The sequence below is a fragment of the Gadus macrocephalus genome, chromosome 19 (genome assembly GCF_031168955.1).
Source record: "Gadus macrocephalus chromosome 19, ASM3116895v1".
In the NCBI taxonomy this organism is placed as follows: domain Eukaryota; kingdom Metazoa; phylum Chordata; class Actinopteri; order Gadiformes; family Gadidae; genus Gadus; species Gadus macrocephalus.
The window spans coordinates 2,046,280-2,067,577 of NC_082400.1; the positions used below are offsets into that span (position 1 = coordinate 2,046,280).

General features: G+C 44.3%; 2 protein-coding genes across 5 annotated transcripts in view; one reads left to right on the forward strand and one right to left on the reverse strand.

Moving 5' to 3' along the window:
* The window catches only part of LOC132447358 (anthrax toxin receptor 2-like), a 46,161-nt gene that overhangs the window by 8,242 nt on the left and 16,621 nt on the right, over positions 1 to 21,298 (forward strand). The window lies entirely within an intron of this gene.
* Positions 5,299 to 8,487, reverse strand: LOC132447687 (E3 SUMO-protein ligase ZBED1-like). Of its 2 annotated transcripts, XR_009523177.1 has the most exons (3): positions 7,493 to 8,487; positions 6,310 to 7,252; positions 5,299 to 6,104 (listed from the first exon to the last, which is right to left on the reverse strand). XR_009523177.1 is itself a non-coding variant. In XM_060038603.1 (2 exons), exons 1-2 carry the CDS (start codon positions 6,519 to 6,521, stop codon positions 5,537 to 5,539), a joined length of 780 nt encoding a protein of 259 aa, XP_059894586.1. In that variant the 5' UTR covers positions 6,522 to 7,352; the 3' UTR covers positions 5,299 to 5,536. The 2 variants fall into 2 exon arrangements, 1 of the variants encoding a protein (XP_059894586.1); XM_060038603.1 differs by lacking the exon at positions 7,493 to 8,487 and having other exon boundaries at positions 6,310 to 7,352.

Consider the following 21,298-nt stretch of genomic DNA (forward strand, 5'->3'; position numbering starts at 1 on the left):
CGATTAATCAAGTGTTTGTTATTTCATTCTGTCCATTTCATTTTTATTTTTCACTAAACTGAAGGGCCGAAACATAAAATAACTTAAATGTGTCGATAATGAATCGCGCTGAAAGCAGGCAGGCACGCAGCTATGCTGCTTGCGTTTACACTTGCGTGCATGGCGGAACATTACTTCCAAAGTCTAAGTGGCCTGTTTTACATCCAAAGACAGTCATTGTACTTCTCAAGAGTTAATAGTACAGACTAGCTCACCGATAAGTAAACATAGTATATGAGTTCCAGAAAACACGTTTTTGAAGCTGTTTGCTGGAAATAGTTTTAGGAAAAAAAAAATTGCCTACTGCTATTCCCCTCTGTTTCAGTCCCTTTCAGAATGTGCTATTTCTGGTGTCTGTAGCTTTAAATGCAATTGAGCTACAGCCCATTGCCATCTGAACAAAAATAAATAGGCGGTCAATAGTAAAACAACTAGTTGGCTATAAAATTGCCGTTGACATATTTTCATGGTCGATTACGTAGACTAAAGGTGCGAACACACCAAGCGCGTACCTCGCGTACCATGTACGCGCGATACGCAGCTAAAATGTTGCTTGACCATTTTGTGTCAAAAATGGTCCTACATACGCAGCTACGCGCCTGTGGCTGTGCTGGATTTAGGAGTCCGAGGAAGGAAACCCAAACGCCGCCGTGTTTGGGTGCATGATAGAGCTTGGATCGGGTTAGATTAAATAAATCTCGGATATAAATAACAATAATCGGGTTAAATAACTTCACATGGTGTGTCTGGTGTGTTTCCAGCATTCGTAGTGTTGATCGGCAGAGAAATAGTCTGCCAAGACGTTGAGGTTGCTTAGCAACCAGAGACTCTGTCCATGCAAGTGAACGGAGCGTTCACTCTTCGTCATAACTATCAAACCAAACATCCTTCACCAGGGGCGGAGTGGGGCACTAATAGCCACCGGGAGAATCCTCCCCGGTCCGGCCCCACCCCCCTGCAACACCGTTTATTTATATATTTTTTCAGTAATACATTTTTTTTTTGGTAAAAATGAATGATATAATTATAATTAATAAATTAAAAATGGGTAAAATAGGCGCTCCGAGAATTGGCGCACTTCCTTACAAGACCAGTAACCATAGCAACGCCGGTAAACAAAAGCACTCCGGATGGCCGTAGTGCTCCCCGCACTACAGCCATCCGGAGGCGCAGAGCTTTTGGCCGTGATATTATCTATAAAATTATATTATACTATTATATAATATAGAACGTTATAAGACGCTGTCACCTAGTGTGAGAGGAGAGTTGACGGAGTGACCTAGTTTCAAAGTTTATACCATTTATGCTCGGTAATACCGGTGTAACGTGTTGACACGACTAGACGACTACTACTACATGTTCCAAATCTGTTAACGTATTCTCCATCCATTAAAAGAGAAAGATCAGTTAAGTCATTAATTCGTCTGAAATATACCAGCCTGCACATACACATTTGACTAGCAGCTTGTGCTAGCTCCCGCCTAGCAATAACGTCAATGGTGGAGCTCTGGCTAATTCACCTGCACAACTCTTTAATGCCTGATTTCAGCACTTAGATGCATCCCCCTCCAGCATCCGCTTCTTCTTTATTCTGGCCTTTTCAGCCCCTCCTTTCTCTTTTCTCTTCTTGCCTTCCATGAGTGCCACAACAAGCAAAAGCAAGCAACCACGAACTTGCTCGCCTTCTCTGTCTGACGCGTCTTTAGGGCTATCCCCCTACATTTCCGAAAATGGACTTGACCTGCAAGCTGTTTATTGGATAAACGCATTTCCCAATCCCAGGAGTCTTTGCTCCATTACGTCAATTCAAGAACAAACATATTAAAGTAAACTGTAGTTCGTATTATTTATTCATGGCCATGAAAGTTCTGTAACGCCTGAATAATGAAGAATTAAATGAAGTAAAAAAAAATAATATAAAAAAAAAACCATGAATGAGACATAGAGAGTAAGCAAGTGGTATAAATATTGGTTGGATGTTCTTGAGACATATATTGTTTATTTCGGGGATTTTCACTGTGTCTTGGCGGGGAATAAATTATGCTCAGGGCCGGCTTGCAGACGCCTCGCGGCCGCTCACAACTGTGGGCCGGTCCAACTGACTTCGCAGGCTGCTACACAATTGTGGGCCGGTCCACCTGAACTCGCTGGCCGGCCGGCCGACCGGGAAATCTCCCGATCGTCCCGACGGCCACTCCGCCTCTGTCCTTCACATTCACCGAGTGAACATTATGAAAGTAAAATGCACATTTCTCGCTAAAAATGTTTCCATAAACGCATTTAATGGCGTAACTATGTTACTATTTCCACCCAGAATAAAGAAAGATGTCGGCCGTATGCTTCTGTGCAAGGGTCACTACTCTCTGCCAGTGACGTCGGGTCAAGCTCCACGCTGATTGGCTATTGCGGCTAAGTATCACGCGTATGAGTGTAAAAAGTTAAATTTTTTGAACTCCTCGCGTACGCGCGTATATGTACGCGCCTCATACGCCCCTAACGCGAGTAAAATGTTGCTTGGTACGCATGATACGCGTGTACGCACCTCATACGCGTGTAAACCAATGGTTCCCTATGGAAAAATTGCCGATTTTATACGCGTCTATACGCGAGGTACGCGCTTGGTGTGTTCGCACCTTAAGTCGACTAATCGTGGCAGCACTATAAGGTACATTTATTATTTTTACATTACATTAACTTGACAAAACTGTTTTCCATTTACTGGAAAGCCTCTATTTTCACCTCCATTTTCTGTGAACCCCTCTTCTTCTATTTTGTCTTCCTCTAAACAACCACCAACCCCAAAGCACCACCACACACTCCTCCACCTCCTCCACCAGCATGTCGTTGCTGTTCAAGGCTGTGAAGTTCTTTATGTGTTCATAAACAGGTTATGTGGGCCAGCTCTATACACTGTATATATGCTGCCAGGCTTGACTGATTCATTTGTAGAATATTTGGATTCCTCTTGCATTGGGACCTGGGAGGTCATTTGAAAACATAGCAGACACCACACAAATTCCATGTCATATATACGTTTGGAATATACTTGTATGACTGACAGATTGAGGTCATTGAATGGATAATTTTGACTAGTGTACTTGCACTCATGCAAAAAAACATGTGCAATTTGCTGAAGTGAAAAAACAAGTAACTCCTTGTTCGGAGATTTAAAATTATTGTTTTGAAAAGAAACATTCTCATTGGAGAATCGAGCCAAAGTGATTCAAACTGTGATCCAACAAGGGGAATCAGGGACACATCTTCTTAGGGACATGCAGCTCTGTAGGGGTAAACTGTTTGTAATCGTACGTGTGAGAGAGGTGTCCCATTAAGCTATCATTTACGCATCACATATACAAATGAACACATATGAGAACAGAGGGATGAGGTAGCTCTACCCCGTGTAGTCTGAACCAGCCTTAAGGGGATAGTTGAGAATTCTTCTGGCTGATCTTTCTTGTTACTGTAAAGAAACACAAAGAACATTGACCACAATAGACAGTTAGCAGACAGGTTACAATAAGCATTAAGCCATTTAGACATGGATTCATGACACAACAGTTAGAATTAGATACGTTTGGTTACCAAGTTTCATATGATAGCATAAGCTAAGCGTTAGCTCAAATGGAGAACGCCAAAGCCTCTGAAAGAAAGTAATGTAAGCCAAAAAAGTTCGCTAGCAAACAGCTAGCTAGCTAGAACCAGCTACCGTTACCATAGCATCACATTCTTAAACTTACCAGAGAGTCATCCTCCAGTTCGGACCTCTTCCTCTTATCCATGTTTTCTTGGTCTGGGGTGCTCGTGCCCATAGATATGTGTTCTATATATATCTATGCTCGTGCCAACGATTCCGACATGTTCTCCAAACGTTCGTCAAACGATTCAAGCACCATATGTGTTGATAATTGTAGGATTTAATGTTATCTGAGATAAGGGTGGATTGCTCGATCCACAGCGGGACTCTTGTAAGGAGTAGCGTAGGAAGAGATTGGTTTCAGGGTCTTTATATAGATTCAGGTGCATACAGGATTAGGGATGTCAAATGTGTGTGGTATCTGCAATGTAACCAAAATGCAACCAAATATAAGTACATAAATGAACTGGCTACAACAATGAAATAATAAATGATTTACAATGCTCTGAATGAGCACATGTGTGATGACCGTGATCTGAATGCAAACGTGGCTGCGACGTGAAAGTTGCGCAACACTTGAACAGGTGTAACTTATTGACACAACATTAACATATAAGTGAACTGTACTGTTCTTACTTTTTGTATCTACAAAATATCAATATAAATATCAAAGAATGACTCACTTGGTCAAGAACGCACATGCACACTTGCTCCATGTTACGTGGTGGAACGAAGTAGCATAATGCGTGACTGCGCGTCAATGTTTACTAGGGCTGTAACGATACACCAACTCACGATTCGGTTTGTATCACAATTTTCGACCCACGGTTCGATACATCCCACGATTTTTTTTAAATTTCAAAAGCATTTTATTTAAACAACACTTGTATAACAATTAACTTAATGTAACATTTAATAAGAAATAATTTGGAACACTGAACAGATTTGAACAGAAAGAATACTATTAAAGTATAGCTAAATAAATAAATAAATAACCAAAGATTGCAGTTGGAGGATGCTTGCAGGTAGGCAAAAACCCTCAACTAGTTTGGTTGGTTTAGTCAAATATCCTATTAGCGCTTCTTATTAGGCTATGTAGCTTAAATAATGACATAATCAGGCCGTATAGAATGCAACATGTTTAATAGCCTAACATTCAATAGATGGAAAAATTTAACGCCTAACATGAACGTCGCAATAACGAGGCATGTGTTACGAGTAGCGTATGTGTGTGCGCGAGAATGGCAGTGTGCGTATGTGTGTGTGTGAGTGACGTCAGCGAGTGAGTGGACGAGCGAGGAGAGCGAGCGGTAGCGTGTATGTCTAGTGAAGAAGCGAACGAGTCCGGTAGAATAAAGTATCCATCCTGTCAATAATCGGTGGCCGCTTCATTCCGACCTATAGGCAGGTCAAATCACACAAAACTAAGGCTGGGGGTAAACGATTATTTATTAAACGATTAATCGGGCGATTATATTATCGATTAGTCGACTAATCGAATTACTAATTGGACGATTATTTATTTTTCTGTTGCTCGATTAATAAAAAACATAATGTATCTCAAATAAAAACCAAAACATTCTTAATAATATACTTTATTATAACAACAGTTTTGCACAGCAAAAAACCTTCTCCTTTACACAAATTAAAATAAATAAAATAGTTTGCTATTTTCCAAACATTAATCTCTCCTGAACAAAAGATCCAAAAAATGCAGTGCAAAAACCAACACAAAACCTGATGCACAATCAAACTGACTCTTAACTGCTATTCTACTAGCTTACATGCTAATGAAGTTTTTGCAATATAGCACTGTCCACTTTCCTCCACTTCTCTCCTCCCTCACCACTCTTTAGCTACCTACTCTGAATTACTGTGGAGGAATGTGAGCATGTCCACGTGCTCTTTGGTGAGGCTTGCTCTTTTTTTGCTCACGATGGACCCTGCTGCTGAGAACAGACGTTCCGAAGGTGTGGATGTTGCAGGGGCAGCCAGATAGGATTTCGCCACAACAGCCAGGGCAGGGAACTTTGTTTCATTTTCCTTCCACCACTGGAGTGGGTTTTTGTCCTTTGGAATCTGTTTCTCCCTAAAGTATGCAAGCAGCTCATTCCTGACACCATCATCCCTTCCGTCTTGGCCTGGGTCTTCATCTTCCAGCTCCTCATCATCATCTGTGCCAAGCAACATGTCCAGAACAGTCTTTGGCTTCTGTCTGGAATGATCTGGCTGGTCACTGTCATCTTCTTCAGGCTCTTCCCTCACTTGCACTCGTCTGGCTTCAAGTGCAAGGGTCTGAAGTTTGAGTTTCACCTTCAGGATGTCTTCTGTGGATAGGAACTTGAGTTTTCGGAATCTCGGATCAAGGGCCGCGGCGAAGATGCACACATTTTTCCCGTCTTCATTATATATAGCCTCAATCTTCCATCTGAAAAATATTGGATTTGATTTGCACACTTTCAAGAAATTCAAGGTGCTTAGAGAGAAAGATAACTGTAGAATCAATAGCTCTACATGATAGAATGCCAATGGGAAAACATTGAAAAATGCAAACTGGGAAAGCTTAATTAAAATATTAGTTAGTTCAGTTAGTTCACTACAAGAGATTTAAAGAGCTGGATAATCAAACTAACCTTGAAGCAATCTCTGCTGCGGCTGCTGTTTGGAAGGTGGTGACGGAAGCGGACTCAAAGACTGTCTGCGTGGACTTCTGTAGGGCTTTCACTAGCGGAGGCAGGACAGAGACTGTGACGTATGCTTCTCCACTCAGGAAGACGGTGGCTTGCTCAAAGGGCTCAAGTGCTTGCTGTAGCTCCTCCAGGAGGCTCCACTGGTCAGGTTTCATATCCAGGTAGTGCTTTGCTACCACCGCTGCTCAAGGAGGCGTTTGATCATATAGTAAGAACTATTCCATCTAACAGCTACATCCTGGGTCAACTTGTGAGGAGCTGTGCCCATTTGCTCTTGTTTGAGTTTCAACTTCAGGGTGGCAACATCGCTGCTATGGAAGTACCCGGCGAGGCTCCTTGCTGCCCCAAGTGCCTTGTTGATGCGGGGCTCTTTCAGAGCATGGTTGACGATCAACTGGGTGGTATGGCCAGCACATCGAAGTGAGGCAACGCCCTGCCTCTCTTCAAGGATTCTAAGGGCGTTGACCACATTAGCTGCATTATCGTGGACAATCGCCAGGACATCATCAAGGAGAGAGAAGTCAAACTTCTCGGCAACCTCTTCAATCCAGCGAGCAATGTTTTCTGCAGTGTGTCGGTCCTCAAGGGGCTTTGTGCACAAAACAAATGAGACCATCTCCCAGTTGTCGTTTATGTAGTGGCAGGTCACTCCGAGGTATGCCTCTGTGGCAATACTTGTCCAGGCATCTGTGGTGAGTGTGATTTTTGAGGACCTCTTCTTTAGGTCTTTCTTCAGATCTTCAAGAGTATGTTGATATGCCTTCTCCAACTGCTTTGTGAACCACCACCTAGAGGGACATTTGAAGCCTGGGCAGGCATATTCAATCATGTCTATGAAGGCTTCACCCTCAACAAGAGACAAAGGCCTCATGTCTTTGACGATCACCTGTAAGACAAAGAAAATGATTATTAATAACAACTTGAACATAGCACCTTTCATAGAGCCATATGTTGCTTACAATGTAAGAAGATTAATTATTAGACAATCTAAACAAGGACACAAAGAAAAGTTAACTGAAGAAACACCCATAACCTAGCTAATAAATATAGGACACAAAAAATGGACACAGCCTTTCCATCCTAAAAGATGCTCAAAGCAAACAACAGTGAGCTAATAATTACTTACTCTCAAGATCTTTTTGCTCAGTTCAGCTGCCTTCTGTGGAGTGCATTGTGTCTCTTTCCCAAGGTAGGACGGCAAGGTTCTTTGCTTTGTCCAAGAAAACACAAAAGTAATGCATATTAGAATAACAGCTATGACAGTGGGGCATTTTAAATCTACTCTTAACCTCATTGCAGTGCTTTGCTATGATTAGTTTATTTGAATGCTATCGTGGCTACTTTTAAAAGTAATGTTATGTCTAACAATGCATTTGATCATCATGGCTAGCCTAACGCAGCAGCTGTGTCTCTGTCTGTGTTGTTTTGTAACATGGAAATGGCCAGGGGTGCACATAACAATTTTGATCTGGTTACAATGCAAAATACAATGCAATACAATACAAATATAAAGTTAGGAACGCTAATAAATGTAATTTGTAAAATAAGTGTTATCTTTCTTGTCGTGCTCAATGAACGAGTTCGCGAATGTTGAAGAACCTTCCACGTCATTCGACGCGATCGCCCGACGCGATCGTCTGTTGCCAGGCAGGTTTGGAATGGATTACTATGGATGACGTAGGCCGGTACAATTTTCGCCCCCGGTACAATTTTAACGTGACACCACCAACCCAGCACGAACAAACCGCACCGCGCAGAGCCCAAGCCACACAACACACCACACAAACATGAAATTAATTTAACCAACGTTGGTACTTACTTGCAATCGTCTCTATCATGAGTGACAATGGGGTGCCTCCGTTTGAGATGCTCCAACATAGCCGTCGTGCTCTTGTGATATGCCATATCCATTTGGCAAAGAGTGCAAATCACAACACCTTTCCGTTTAGGACTCATCTTGAAGTATTTCCATACTTTTGAGGATTTCGCGCGCGGACATTTTCCTTTATTTTGACTTTCGTCCATTTTTCAAATTTTTTTTCTCGTATGGCGAAAATCGTTGACGGAGAAATTTGACGTTGACGAATTTTTGACGTCGACATCAATCGATGCGTCGCTACAGCGTCGCTACAGCTCTACACAAAACAATAGAGACAGGGATCACACAGGCAATTTTTTTCGCGCTTGGCCCACTCTAGATAAATGTCGTTCATATCACATATGAGGACTTCGACGGCTGTGGAGAAATGCAATCCTCCGTAGCCACGGAGAGCTGTCATCACAGAGAGGGCATCTCGTCGCATACTTACGGCATCGATAAGAGGGGGCGGTGTCAGCAGACTATTATTTAGACAAATATTAGCAAATTTCAATCGGACAATTTGACCGGAGAGTTAGAAAGGGCGTATCGCGCTTCTGCCTTCTCACACCGCGAGACAGGTTTGTGGCTTTGAGTGTCGCGATTTCGGTTTCGATACGCGTATCGTTACAGCCCTAATGTTTACCAAAGGAAAAGGACCCCACCTAGTGGTAAGGGCGCATTACCATCTGCCTGACAGGATTACCAAATCAGACAAATACATACGGGAATTCAGAACAGCCGCCCCCAGAATTGTGCAACTATTATGCAGAGAACCTGTTGAATTCCCGACGTCGTCACCGTTGCTTCTTGCACCTTGTCATCTGGAATACCTGGTCGTTGGACCAGACGGGCGAGAGGGCGTAGGTAGATCCCGTCCTTCACTTTGACCTCTGTCTATCTGATACAGCCATCTGCACTGGCTATCAGCTTGACCACCCTCCCGACTGGCCAATGAGCGTGCGGCAGTTGAGGGTCAGCTGTCATCACCAACGTGTCCTTGGCCAGGTTTTCGGTAGGTTTCTTGCACTTCTGGCACACTTGAAGGGCTGGCATGTAATGGCGAACGAACAGTGACAAGAAGTGGTCAGCCACCATTTGGTTGTGGCGCCAGCGTCGCTCGGTAAGGAGATTGGAATCATAGGTTTCTTGCGGCAGGGAGGCATCCCGTCGCCCCATGAGCAACGTGCTTGGTGTTACTGGGCCAGGGTCCGCTATGTCCAATGAAACGTACCCCAATGGTTTCACATTGAGAATACCCTCAACTTCAACTGGTCCAGGTAAGGTGGAATCACCTTACCTGGTGCCGCCCCCCCGTGCAAGGACTGCTTTGACCAAATCTCTCCAGGATGTAATCTGGGCAGTGTCAGGTGTGGTCGGTACTGGACTTGTTGTGGTGAGGCTACAGAAGATGCTGCTCCTCAACTCCCCTGGCTCCTCTGGGTTTAGCTTGACAATGCACCCTGCCTCAATGAGCTGCTGGATTTCAGCTTGTAGAGCTGAGCATTGACTGGGTCCTTCGCCAATATTTCCTTTCCGTACTACGGAGGTTTGCCATGACTGCTTCTTCGCTGGTTCTCAGCAATGGAGCTTCCTTGATGCCTAGCAGTGGTGAAGCATGTCGAAGAGTGTCCCCAACTTGGACCCTTTTGGTCCGGGATTCCAAGATGTTCACGGCTTCTTGGTTGTGCCGTGATCGTGTGATCGGCTTCTCACGTTTTAATGGGAGGACATCGAGCTGCCAGCGATGTTCCACATGTTGGTAGAGATCCTCTGTGATTGGCCCAAAGGATGTTAACAGACATTGTTGAGTCGGTACTGGACGGGGTGTGAGACCATCTGGTCCCTGGAGAGCCTGGCCGAGCTGTGTATGGACTGCTGCAGGTCCACCGCTGGGGCCCAACCTGACATGTTCCTTGCTTGCAATAAGGCGGGTATAATTAGGGAGTGGAATTCCCCTAAGATGGCGGTAGCACTTCTGCAGGGCGGTCACAGGGTACGAATGTTCAGCCAGGGCTAGGCGGCTAGCTGTAAAAGCACCTCTGATGAGGTGTCTCTCTCCCGGTTGGGCCAATGATGACATGTGGAAGTCAACAGATGAGCTAGTAAGGTGAGCGACGTCGTGGCAGATGGTCCTGAAGGCCTGAGATTTAGATGCTGAGCAGCAGCAGTTAAGATAATTGTACACTCTGCACCGTCATCAAGGATGGCGTACGTATTAAGTGATCTTCTTCCTTTCCTGACTAGGACAGGCACTACTTTCAGGTGGACTTGTCTCCCTTGGTGGGAGTGGTTGAGTGTCGCTCTGTTCAGAGGGCTGACCAGGAAAAGGCTTGGACCTGGTTTTGCGACGCGATGCAGAACCCCAAGATGTAGCTCGTTGCATTCCCCACAGGGCTTCTTCAAGGTGCATGCTTCTGGCCCATGGTTAGTGCGACCGCACCTCCTGCAACGTTTATCATCCGTCAGCCATTTCTCCACTTGATCAGGAGTGTGATTAATGATTTCAGGGCATTGTCAAAAGGTAATGGTCAGCGTTTTGACAGAAGATGCAGAGCCGCATAAACGTAATTTGAGCTGTCTTACCGGGCTGGCTGCTGGTTCTTGGCTTGTCAGAGCCATGATAAATGGATACCTGCTGGTTGTTCGGCCTCTGGGCAGGCAGTCTGTCATTTCGGGGGGGCTGATGGCTTCTCAGAGTGGATGACATTTTGGATGACAGCCGTTGGGCTTCGGCTTTTACCTTAAGCCACTCTGAAATGTCACATAGGTTGTAGGCGTTAAGGTTGTTGGTTTGGATCCTACCCCACACCTGCAGGTGTTCGATGAAGCTGTCCCTGGAGTACTTCGGGAGCTTAATCAGAAGCCGATCTGCATGAGCTGTGGACCGTTGGGGCCTACGAGAGACATCTGCATACCTACTAGGAGGTTCACGCTGAGGGCAAAGGTCTGAAACGGCTTTGAATCGCCAGCCCTGAAATCTGGGGTGTTCAGGATAGCCGCAATTTCGCTCTGCGCCAGCTGGTGTGGTTGCCCATATTACCGCTGCAGGGCCAGCATTGCTGCAATATAAGGCTGGGGGTAATGACAACATCACTATGCTATCAGTATAGCCTCGTCTAGCTTCAAGTGGTCCATTAGTACCCTATATTTATAGTGCTCGGACAATTCAGCATGGGAATTTAAGAGATAGTCCAGAGCCATTTTCAGATCTGGGAACTCTCTCTCGCTGTCGTTTACCAGGTTAGGGAGGGCTGGCACAGGCACTGGTTGCCATCGAGGGAGTTCATGATAGGCTGCAGGTGGCTGGGACATCCCAGGCATTAGCTGAAAAACTGATGGCATCGTGGGTAGTAGCTGATGGGCAGGCAGTATAGACGAGACTGGAGGGGGTAATGCCTGTGCTGGACAGGTTCCGCTGGTGGTGTAGTAGGTTGGCTGAGCCACTGACGTGGAAGCTGATACATATGCGGTGCGGTCACAGCAGCAAAATACGGATACCCTGGCTGTGGAAGCACCACTGGAGCGTGTTGGTATATATTCTGTGCCGGCACCGCAGGAGGAGGCTGTTGCAGGTGCTGATGTGAAGGCTGCTGCAGGTGCTGAGGGAGTGCAGTAGGGCCATACTGGTACACTTGCAGCGCCTGTTGCTGGATCACCGTCTGTGGAGTTAAATGTAAAGGGACTGCATTTATATAGCGCTTTTCTAACCATTGGCCACCCAAAGCGCTTTACAATATTGCCTCACATTCACCATTCACGCACACACTCACACACCAACGGCGGAGTCAACCATGCAAGGCGACAGCCAGCTCGTCGGGAGCTAACAGTCAGGGTTAGGTGCCTTGCTCAAGGACACCTCGACACTCAGCTAGGAGGAGCCGGGGATCGAACCAACAACCTTCAGGTTACCAGCCAACCCGCTCTACCTCCTGAGCTACTGCCGCCCCCAGAGATCTGGGCTGTTACACCGGCAGTGGAGTCTGGGGCTGGTACACCGGCTGTTGCGCCTGGGTCTGGTAGACCAGCAGTGGAGCCTGGGTCTGGTAGACCGGCTGTGGAGCCTGGGTCTGTTAGACCGGCTCTGGAGCCCGAGTCTGGTAGACCGGCTCTGGAGCCCGCGTCTGGAAGACCGGCTCTGAAGCCCGGGTCTGGTAGACTGGCTCTGGAGCCCGGTTGTGGTAGACCGGCTGTGGAGCCCGGGTCTGGTAGAACGGCTCTGGAGCCCGGGTCTGGTAGATCAGATGGAGTCTGATGGGCTAGTGGATGCTGCATTGCCTGAGCTGGGATCCGTATTTGCTGATGGACAAAACCAGATTGATGGGAGCTATTATAGAGTGGAAAGATGCGTGATGCAATGCGGCTGAGCAGCTGCCAATAACTACTGAGCTGCACTCTGAATGGTTGTAGTCATAATTCCCTGATTATTATCAGCTTACTGCTGATTTGGAGCAGTTGTCTAGCTGGTCTCTAGATGTGGCAGGTTCGACCTGACTGCTGTAAGACAGCAGCTGATATGTGTCGGTGCTCAGTATGTTCCCCTGCGCTCTATCGACAGTGCCGAGGGGAATTGTAAATGCTAGCAATGATTTAGGGAGAGTCACTTCATATGCTTGAAGGTGTAGTGTCTTCTCCTTTCTTGTCCTGCCTTGACCCCATCTGGGGCTGCTTCTCCCTCCGTTTCTGCCATTTTGTCGCTGTGGGTGAAGCTTTTCGGTTCGAAGGACCAATGTTGGTAATTGAAGGATTTAATGTTATCTGAGATAAGGGTGGAATGCTCGCTCCACAGCGGGACCCTTGCAGGGGTTGACACTAAGGTTTCAAAAGCACTTGCCCATCGGGCAAGTACAGGTCAGGTTCAACTTGCCCGAATGTAATGTTCACTTGCCCAAATTATAATCAGAATCGTGAACGGGCCACTTTTTGCCAGGCACCCGGCCTGGTTTTGGGGGGGCTCAGAAAAATCATCCTAGCTCAGACTGAAGCTGAATGTTAGCTTCCACACATGTTGTGTTTAAAAAATAACAAACTTCTCTTTGTTTACTTATTTATCGAGCGGTCACATCGTGCCATGAAGTGATTTCAGTCCACAGTTGCAACCTATTAAAGCTATCGCCAAGTTATATGTAGACCTGCATGATTTGATGCAAATGTACATAACTAAATGTCAGAGGTAGTAGCAAAGATATGTCTTTTTTAACTTTCAAGTTTCTTGTAGCTCTAACTGAATAATCACAATCGCGTTTCTAGTAGGGTTGTCAGTCACGATACTGGATTTTCTAACTTTAACACTATTCCTGGAAAAATATCGATATTCTATACCATTTTCGATATCAGGGGAAAAGTTTTTTTCAGGAAAGAACATACCCAAAGTAAATAGATTATATCCCCACAACTGCAAGGGCGATAATGTCATCTTTGGGCCAAAAGAAAGATTGTTGTGCAAGTGAAATATTCAATGGGGATAATACTTGGTTAAAGTGAATAAAGCCATGGAACACAGCATAAGTGGAAGATAACATTTTCACCTGAAATAATTATCAGTATCAGTTGGTCGTTATCAGTTGGGAGCGCTGTCTTACTATGAGACACAAATAAAGGTAGATATCTTACAATTTTGACACTTGACACCTCTATTTAAAGTTCAGGGCAATCGAATGCACCAAGCCAAACACTCGCAAACAAATATATGGCCACTAGATTGCGCTGAAGAATATGTTTTCTGATTAAAGGCAATTTACCTATTTCCTAAGAAACCTTCTCTTATTCATTGATTGAAAACACCATGTTAAGTTGCAAAATTTGGCCCAGATACTGGATAATCTGTTTATGGTGGTTTTATTTGATCAGAATCAACTTTGTGGACAAAAATCACAAAGGTAATACTTCATTTTTGGTTGTTAAAAGAAAAGGGGACGTTTCTTCTTAAGATGTTATTTGCGAGTTTTAGTCACAGAATGATATGGTTTGGACTGTTGGAATAAGTGGAGGCTCAGCTTTCATGTAATATATACAGTAGTTTGTGAGGGTCCAATTTCGTGAAAAAAAATCGCTATTGCTGTGTGCATGTGCACAGTTATGAAACCCAAAACCGTGTTCTTGACTTTCCTTGATAATTTGCCTCAATCCAAAGTACTTCCAAACTGCACTCCTCCATCACTACTCCATTTAACTTCTACCTAAACCGTTCGCGGAGGTGCTGCACTTGAGATTCTAGCTGTGTTGGCTAACCTTTAGCGAATCACTGCCAGAGACCGCACTGCGAGTGAGTGACAGAAGGCGGGGCTATATTCGCACTGAAGCGATGCGTGTCTGTTAACTCGCTTTCCGAAAGAAGAGAAGACAGCGCGCTGATCAATTGCAAATACTTATATTTTGTGTGGTTTTGCGGAACAAAAGGTTGTTCTGCAGTTTCTAAAAACATTTGAATAAATAGCTTTTATATTAACATCCACCCAAAATCCACTTGCGCGTTCGGGCACTCGACTCGACTCGACTCGACTCGACTCGACTCGACTCGACTCGACTCGACTCGACTCGACTCGACACGACACGACTCGACACGGTAGCAGCACGGATCGTTTTCCACCGCAAATAGTACCTCCTGGACGTGGGCGGGGTCGGCTGCACGAAAGGGCCGTGACATATTTTTGTACGCGACGCAAACAACACCTACGCAACCCACACATGGACAGAACCCACATCACAACAATGGAGGACATCGATGCGATGCACACACGGTAGCACAAATCACCAGACAGCTAAACACTTTTCCCAACAAAACTTGAAGACAGGATCAATGACGAAAGTCCGTAAAGGATGTTGTCGACATCCACTTGTATGTCCATTTATTGATAGTTGTTGAACAAGTTGTTGCAGGTTTAGAAGTGTGAAACTGAAAATGAACCAATATGCAAATTGGTTATAAAACCGTACTTATAAAGTAGTGAAATACAATGAAATACGAACGTAAATAATTACATAAGACATAGATGAATTAAGTTACTTACAAACAAAGCTTCTCCAAGGCTTACACGGATGAATGACGTGAGATAAAAAAGATGTTTCACCGTGTGGATCTCTGGCTCAAATGACAGATCAAAATGGCTGCCGAAATACTGACCGATCACGTGACTAACAGAACGTGACTCTTATCAGCCAATGAGAATGAACACAATATTAAGAAACTACGGCCGTTTCTCAATTCCTAGCACGCGTACTACGGACTCGATGACTTGCAAGCACGTACTTGGCAAGTCCGTACTTCAAGCACAGACTTGCGAGCACGCGAGTACGTACCTGCAATTGGAACAGCAGCGGACTCGATGACGTCACCACCTCTGCTCGTCCGTTAACTGTGCTACGGCCTCATTTAGGCATATACTACTGAACAATATAAACAAATGATATAAAACAAAATCCCAGCCTCTTTCATTGTCAAATAGTATGTAAATATTCTGAATGAATAAAAATTGAAAAGATATGCGTGTCCTGTCATGTGTATGAGCAATACACACACGACTTTATATATATATATTTATATATTATCTTATATTATTATTATTATTATTATTATATTATATAAATATATATATAAATTAAGAGTAATTAAGCTACAGCGTCTTCTCCATATTGTCCGCCATCGTACTGCTGCGAGTGCGAAATGCATCCTGGGATTTATAGCGATTGCAAGCACACACGAGCCACCTCCGATGCATGCTCGGTGAAACGGCGAGATCGAGCACGCATCAAGAACACTTCCGGGTTTTACGACAGTACTCGCTTGATGCGTGCTTCGAATTGGAACAGTGCTCGGGCAACGACTGATGACGTTTCACGAGTCCACGAGCACACGAGCACGCACAAGTACGCGAATTGAGAAACGGCCTACGAAAGGACTGAATACAAGTAATGGCCTGCAGGGGGCTCTAAAGTGCCTAATACAAACTCAAAACGTGTAACGTAACACTCCCCGCCTGGTATTGAAAACAATAACACCTTAAATGACCAAACATCTGGGGGTCAATCAAGAGTCTGTTTGACCCTAAGGGGTCATCAACACCACAACTTCAGTGATAGGGCGAAGAAAGGTCTTGGAAGTGCCTCCTCTAGTTACCTTGAGCTCCAACTTCCTGATCTTTCCGTCACTTCCAGGGAAGGTTTTAGTCACCAATGCCATGGGCCACTGGTTTCTCTTCAGCTGAGTATCGCGAAGAAGCACTTGGTCTCCCTCCTTGATGTTGGGCTGGCTCTTCTGCCACTTAGAACGACTCTGGAGGGTTGAGACATACTCACGCCGCCACCTTTCCCAAAATGTGTTGGCCAAGTGCTCTTCTCCATTGCTGACGGTGTAAGTCTGCGTCGACGAAGCAGCCTGGAGGAGGATATGGACAGCAAACCTTCTGGGTAAGAATCGTGTTGGGAGTCAGAAGTAACGGAGCGTCTGCATCGGTCGAGATGGTTGTCAGAGGTCTGGCGTTGATAATGGCGGACACCTCTGCCATCGTAGTAGACAGAACGTCGTGGGTGAGTAGGGAAGGTGGAGTCTGACTTAGCATGGAATCCAGAATCCTTCTTGAGATGCCAATCATCCTCTCCCACACACACCGCCCATGTGTGATGAATGAAGCGGGTTGAAGATCCATGTACAACCCTCTGCACTGAGGAACTTAGAGATGTTGGGCTCCTGGTCGTTTTGCAAGAGTACTTGCAGCTCTTTACAGGCTCCCTTGAAATTTGTGCCACAGTCTGAACGAATAAGCTTCACAGGACCCCGGATGGTAAGAAATCTACGCAGAGCGTTGATGAAGCTTGATGTGTCCATGGCTTCAATGAGCTCTATGTGAACAGCACGTACACTGAGACAGGTGAAGATAACTGCCCACCTTTTGCTGTTGGCAGCGCCTCCACGGGTGCGTCGAGTAGAGATACTCCAAGGACCAAATACATCGATGCCTACGTCAGTGAAAGGAGGCTCTGTACTTAGGCGATCTGGAGGGAGGTCGGCCATCTTTTGCTCTGCTGTTTTACCTCTGAGCTTGTTACACATGACACATTTGTGTAGAAGCTTTGCGATGCACGTCTTGGCTCCGACCATCCAAATGCCATCTGCACGTATAGCTCCCTCCGTGAAGATCCGGCCCTGGTGTTCGACTCTCCTGTGGTAGTAGCTGGTAAGTAGAGCGCCGACGTGGCTGTGACCAGGGACAATGAGAGGGTGTTTCTCCTCCGCGGTAAGACTTGAGCGTTGAAGCCGGCCACCGATTCTCAAGAGTCCGTCACAATCGAGAACAGGATCCAACTTCCTCAGTGGTCGTTAGGAATGCTTATCCCTTGCTGCAGACAGGACATCTCAGTGGGATAGGTTTCTTTTTGAACACATCGAATGATGACCTGTTTTGCCTTCAACAGATTGTCGGATGTGTGTGCTTTTGAACAATGATGCCAGCCTTTACATTCTTTGTTTCCAGTTGTAGTGCTGGATCTGATGACCTTTGTGATGTGGATGAGTGTGGCTATGGCTCTGATTAGAGACTGCCATGTTGAAAACCGTTCAAACCGCTGAGAGCCTAGGTTTGGACTGGTGCATGTGGTGAGGTGAGATCGCACTTCTGCGTCAGAGTCTGGGTCCACAAGGCTGAAAGGTGTTTCCAGTGGGATGTCTTCTTTAGACGGTAGCAGCAGAAAGTCAAGTCAGTTGCTACGTCTGCTGGGTTCTGGCCGGTGGGTACGTAGTGCCACTGGTTAGAGCTTGAGAACTTCCTGATGCGTTCTACCCTGTTACTGACATATACGTAGAACCGGCGGGTTGCGTTATAAATGTACCCAAGCACAACCTTGCTGTCTGTATAGAACCGTACATCATCAAACTTCAGATCCAACTCTCTAGAAGCCAATTCTGCTATCTCAACCGCCAAGACTGCTGCTCCCAGTTCAAGCCGCGGGACTGTATGGACTGACATCGGAGCTAACTTTGCCTTTCCAATGACGAATCCTACATGGACTTCGCCGCTGTAGTCTAGCACCTTGAGGTAAACTACTGCAGTAATGGCCTTCACAGAAGCATCTGAAAAGATGTGGGTAACCCTTCCTTTTACAGTCCCCTAATTACTAGGTATTTACCCGGTACATACATGGTAAATCATAGTGTATTACTGGGTAATTGCCACTGGTAATAAGAAGGTAAATACAGAGGTAGTTACCCGGTAAATACATGGTAAATCATAGTTTATTACTGGGTAATTACCACTGGTAATAAGAAGGTAAATACAGAGGAATTATCCCGTAAATTATAGTGTATTACTGTGTAATTACCACTGGTAATAAGAAGGTAAATACAGAGGAATTACAGCTGAAGTACTAAGTAAAACCTCCACTATTACCCATCAACTCAACTAAGTAGCGTGTAGTTGCAACTGTTTTAGGTTGGTAATAACTCCGATATTGTGTACTTCCTAGGAAATTAGGCAACCAATTCTTATAAACACCTATTATCCAAGGTTTATGTTGGTAACAGCCCAAATTTAATGATGTACTATCTAGAAATTAGCATAGTGCTTTCCAATAAAATACTTTTTCTTAGTTATTATTCATAGCCACACCCATTTAGAAAGGGTTTATTCGATTTACCACTATGGAATTACTTACCTGGTAACAACCTCTGCAGGAACGGTTTTCCTCTAGTGTCATGGTACATCTTCTTAAATACTGGGTACAAAGCCGTTTGTTTCCATGGTATTACCAGGTTCTTACCATGTAATTTATAATAGATTCCATTATCCATGCAGTCAACACAAACATGTACCATGTACGTTCTGCAACGTTACCAAGTAAAACACGACAACTTACCCAGTAATTAAGCTGAAACTCTACTGTAAAAGGAAGCCTTGTTTGTTTCCATGGTATTACCAGGTTCTTGCCATATAATTTATAATACATTTCATTGTCCATGCAGTCAACACAAACTTGTACCAAGTACGTTCTGCGACGTTACCAAGTAAAACACGACAATTTACCCAGTAAGTAAGCTGAAACTGTACTGTAAAAGGAAGCCTCGTTTGTTTCCATGGTATTACCAGGTTCTTACCATATAATTTGTAATACATTATTCCCTTTTCCATGCAGTCAACACAAATTTGTACCATATACGTTCTGTGACGTTACCAAGTAAAACACGACAATTTACCCAGTAATTAAGCTGAAACTGTACTGTAAAAGGAAGCCTCGTTTGTTTCCATGGTATTACCAGGTTCTTACCATATAATTTGTAATACATTATTCCCTTTTCCATGCAGTCAACACAAACTTGTACCATGTACGTTCTGCGACGTTACCAAGTAAAACACGACAATTTACCCAGTAATTAAGCTGAAACTGTACTGTAAAAGGAAGCCTCGTTTATTTCCATGGTATTACCAGGTTCTTACCATATAATTTGCAATACATTATTCCCTTTTCCATGCAGTCAACACAAACTTGTACCATGTACGTTCTGCAACGTTACCAAGTAAAACACGACAATTTACCCAGTAAGTAAGCTGAAACTGTACTGTAAAAGGAAGCCTAGTTTGTTTCCATGGTATTACCAGGCTCTTACCATATAAGTTGTAACTGGTTATTCCCTTTTCCATGCAATCAATACAAACCATATATGTTCTGCAACATCGTTCACCAGTAGTTAAGCACTTTAATTGTTGTTATAAAACCCCAAACCACTGTTGATGAAAGGCATATTAGAATTAAACAAAATCAAAGGCTTATCTTTCAAACAATGCATATCTCACAAACAGGCACTGAACACTGAAGAAATCGGACAAAAAAAAGAGCCGTCCACATCAACTCAATTTAAATGTTACTGATGGTGTTTTCATAAAACACATGACATTGTTATGGCAAGTGACCACAAGGAAGACTGCTTCAACCTCTTCAGTTTGAATAAGCGGTGAATGCCATGCAGCAATCTGCCTATGGGAGCATCTTTGTGGTCATTCGCAAACCAATGAGTCCACTCGATGAATGAGAGATGACTCTTTAGTGTCTTCTCTGTGAGGTATCCCTGCAGTCTCCACATCTGGGATTTGAAGGCTGACCAAGACCTGACCAGGTACCTCCAAATCTCCCCTTCCATACTGTAATAAAGAATCAGAAGACAAGAAAATAAACATTAGGACTATCAATTAATGAACATTTCTAGAACATGGAGAACTCAAAGATTATTTTGTTTATTAGTTAAAAAAGGATGCTGATCCTCTGGCCATTGTGTTTGGTCATATTGAAAAGAGAAAAAGGCATAGCCATAAATACAGTTAATAGGACGGGAGGGGACAGGCTGTTAGCTCCGGTTAGCACTTTAGCATCGAGCTAGCGGAGCTTCTGTCATTCAAATAACTCGGACATGTTGTTTGAAACCTATAACACCCAATTTATTAAAATATCCGGATTTAATCGGGCTCTCTCCCATAAGTACAGTTAATAGGACGGGAAGAGACAGGCTCTGTTAGCCCCGGTTAGCGCGATGCTAAAGAGCAGCTCTACCGGAGCATGCCACCTCAACAGGTGCAAGTTAGCCTCCGGTTTGATATTCGCCGGATATTCGGTTTACCACCCAATCGGATTCATCAACATAAGTGCAATACATTACGGGCTTAGTATGTTGAGGACGGTTTAGGACACCGTATCGCGAAAAATCACAAACACATGTTGGCGCCATCGATGTCTGTGCAACAACGTCATTTACGTTCTGGCTGCTACCTGTTTTAGGGACCGTCAGCAAATTACACTTACCATGGAATTGTTTCAGGAAATGAATCACACAAATATATTGCAATATAGTTAATCATAATGCAGTTAATAGTTTAATATTCGACTAAAATCGACTAAACTATATTTGAAATTATTAATTGCATCCCGTTTAACAATAATGCAATATATTAGCAAAGTTACCTGCAGTAAGTAGCAGCCCACCATTGGCAACTACTACTACAATCAGGTGACAAAATGTATTTTTTTAGTGATTTTTATGTTATTTTATATGATTTATTTCCAGAAACAATTCCATGGTAACGTCTCTGCCAC